The sequence below is a fragment of the Lactuca saligna genome, chromosome 6 (assembly GCF_052625555.1).
Source record: "Lactuca saligna cultivar CGN05327 chromosome 6, ASM5262555v1, whole genome shotgun sequence".
Classification (NCBI taxonomy): Eukaryota; Viridiplantae; Streptophyta; class Magnoliopsida; order Asterales; family Asteraceae; genus Lactuca; species Lactuca saligna.
The window spans coordinates 35,228,632-35,231,509 of NC_136422.1; the positions used below are offsets into that span (position 1 = coordinate 35,228,632).

The window sequence follows — 2,878 nt, forward strand, 5'->3', positions numbered from 1 at the left end:
CAAATGTACCCACGTATCCTATTTTAAAAATAATAAGAATAATAAATTACATTCTCAACCTAGTTTTGCAAAAAAAAAAAAAAAAAAAAAAAAAAAAAACTCCATCAAGATACCGTCTCACTGTCATTGTTTTGCTAAATATTGCATATAGTGCACTTTTATAATATTTCTTTATTAAATATTGCACTTTTAGTTTTTATAAGATTTGTATACTAAAAATAAATAATTGATTAAAAACATATCGATAGGAACATGATTTTATTTTTTACACCATCTTTACATTTAAAACTAAAAATATTGTTCGTGTTTCCCAAGAAAATACTCCTTAAAAATTGGACGTTTAGGGCTTCAAATCTCCCAACCTCTTCCTCTTTTCCCTCTCTTTCCACCACAATTCCCACCGGAAAATTTGATCCACCCTTCATTCCCCTTCATCTTTTACATATTTGGTTCCATGGAATTTCCCATTTCTCTTGAGGAAATTCCACCTCCAATCTTCAACAGTCATGACCTGAACTCCCATTGGGCCCTTGTTTTATACACCCAAACCATTCAAGGTACATGATTCTAATCTGCCATATCCATCGTTTATATCAATGCTTCTGAATCATGATTCTTAATTTGTTTACATTAATTTGACAAATTACAGGGCCCTATAGTCGTTTTCTTTGATCTCGAAGGATTTATGATTTTCTGGGGAATTAGGAAGAGGGAAAATTTTGCATACTTTTCGATTATATCTTCTCAGGGGGGTGGGGGGTTTGGTGGCATCAAGAATCTGATATAAACTGGCTTTGTTTTTACTCTTGTTTTGATTACTGACATTTGATGCACATTTGCTCCGATCATCATGGAATCGGACATCCAGCCATTGAAAAAAATGATCAAAAATTCATGTGAATGTGGTTACAATTGTTCTAGCCCTACTGTTAACGGATCATGCACAAGAACATGGATTCGATCTGTGAAACGAAAGCTCGATGAACTTGAAGTCGAACGAGAGAAATTCATGATCTTATGTCCACAAGTCGCTCATATAGAGATCGAAAACGAATGTGGTGCGTTACGAGAAATGGTTAACAATCAACAAAAATCCATCCGCGATCTTTCCGTTGAGCTTGAAGAAGAACGTAATGCAGCTTCTTCAGCTGCGAACGAAGCCATGTCAATGATCTTGAGATTGCAACGTGAAAAAGCTGAAATTGAAATGGAGGCGCGCCAATTCAAACGGTTTTCTGAACAGAAAACGAGTCACGATCAACATGAAATTGCAGTGTTGGAAGATTTGTTGTATAAACGAGAACAAACAATCCAATCGTTAACATGTGAAGTTCAGGCGTATAAATATCGAATGATGAGTTATGGTCTTACTGAATCTGAAGCAGAAGGAGAAAAATACGTCATTACAAGCAGTAACAGCATCGCAGCACATTCAGAAAACCAATTCGATTTCCTTCCATTTGAATACCCTCCTCTCAAATGCAACTCGAATGAACATGAACACGAAGAACACCAACATGATCAACATGAATATGTACATGAACACCATGTTTATCAAGAATCTGAAAAAGAAGCAATCGATATAGACAAATACGCATTTGGTGAAACCCCACGTTCGTTAAAAGACATAGAACAACGAATCAATCAATTAGAACAACCAGTACTCGATAAAGTAATCGTGGGTCATTCTCCAAGAAAATCAAAACTTTCTACTCGATTTTCTTTAGATAGTTCTGCTTCGTTTTATGCAACTATCAAAGAAGAACGACATGATCATATGATGAACCAAAACCAGACACAACAAGATTACAACAAGAAAGTTGATAGTGTTTCCGAATATGGAAGTGAAATGAGTGATAGGATATACACTGTTGATTCTATTCATTATCAAAAGGGTAATAATATGGGAACATGTAATGATGATTACATGAGTGTCGTGAAGGAGTCCACGTGTCATACTGATGTACAAGATCCAGAGGTGATGAAGCTTTATGCGAGACTACATGCATTAGAAGCCGATAGGGAATCCATGAGGCAAGCGATTATAAATATGCGAACTGATAAAGCACAACTTGTATTACTTAAAGAAATCGCTCAGAATTTGTGTAAGGATATGTCGCCGGCCGGCAGGATTCCGGCATACAAACGATCTGGTCTTGGGAATCTTTATATCGACTCAGCATTCAAGGTAATCATTTCAGAAACATTTTTGTATGAATTTTTCTTCACTTTTTCTTTTGGATTCCATCTTAACTCCATTGATCTTGTGATCTATGATAGTGGGTTACATCGGTTGTATTGTGGAGAGGAAGATCACGTGAAACCAAGTAAGTAAATTTATGAATTTTAGTTTTGGTTTTGAATCATTTTGATTAAAGAATGTTTTTTTTTTTTTTTTTTTTGGTTATTTGTGTTTAGGTATATATTTGGTATGAATGCGAAGAATGCGGGGATGCTAGTACTTTTGGATAAGGGACCACAGGTGGGACAATGGAGGTGTCTTTCAAGAACACAACTTTGAATGTATCGAAATGTGTCAAAGTGTACACGTGTAATGAACTTGATACTTGGTCGATTTCTACATCAAAAACATTAAAACATTGTTTCTTCTTTTTTTTCGCATCATTTTGTTTATGGGATTCATTCTTGTTGTGTAATCGGGTTGTGTTTTTTTTCTCCTTAAACTGGTTTTCTGGTTGATTAGCGAATGACGAAAGAATGTCAATGACAATGAGGATGTAGGTCTGGTCGACTAGAAAGGTTTTGGAATTTAGCTCAAATGCGAAAAAGAAATGTAATGTGGCAATCCGCTAACTGTATATTATTATAACTTTATTTGTTTTTGTATGATGCAAATGATATTGCTATACATGTGGAT

General features: G+C 35.2%; 1 protein-coding gene across 1 annotated transcript; it reads left to right on the forward strand.

Annotated features, from left to right (window-relative positions):
* Positions 1-403: 403 nt before the first annotated feature.
* LOC144999905 (myosin-binding protein 7-like) lies at positions 404-2,620 on the forward strand. The gene is made up of 4 exons (XM_078959060.1): positions 404-557; positions 650-2,188; positions 2,281-2,327; positions 2,419-2,620. Exons 2-4 carry the CDS (start codon positions 851-853, stop codon positions 2,519-2,521), a joined length of 1,488 nt encoding a protein of 495 aa, XP_078815186.1. The 5' UTR covers positions 404-557; positions 650-850; the 3' UTR covers positions 2,522-2,620.
* Positions 2,621-2,878: the final 258 nt, after the last annotated feature.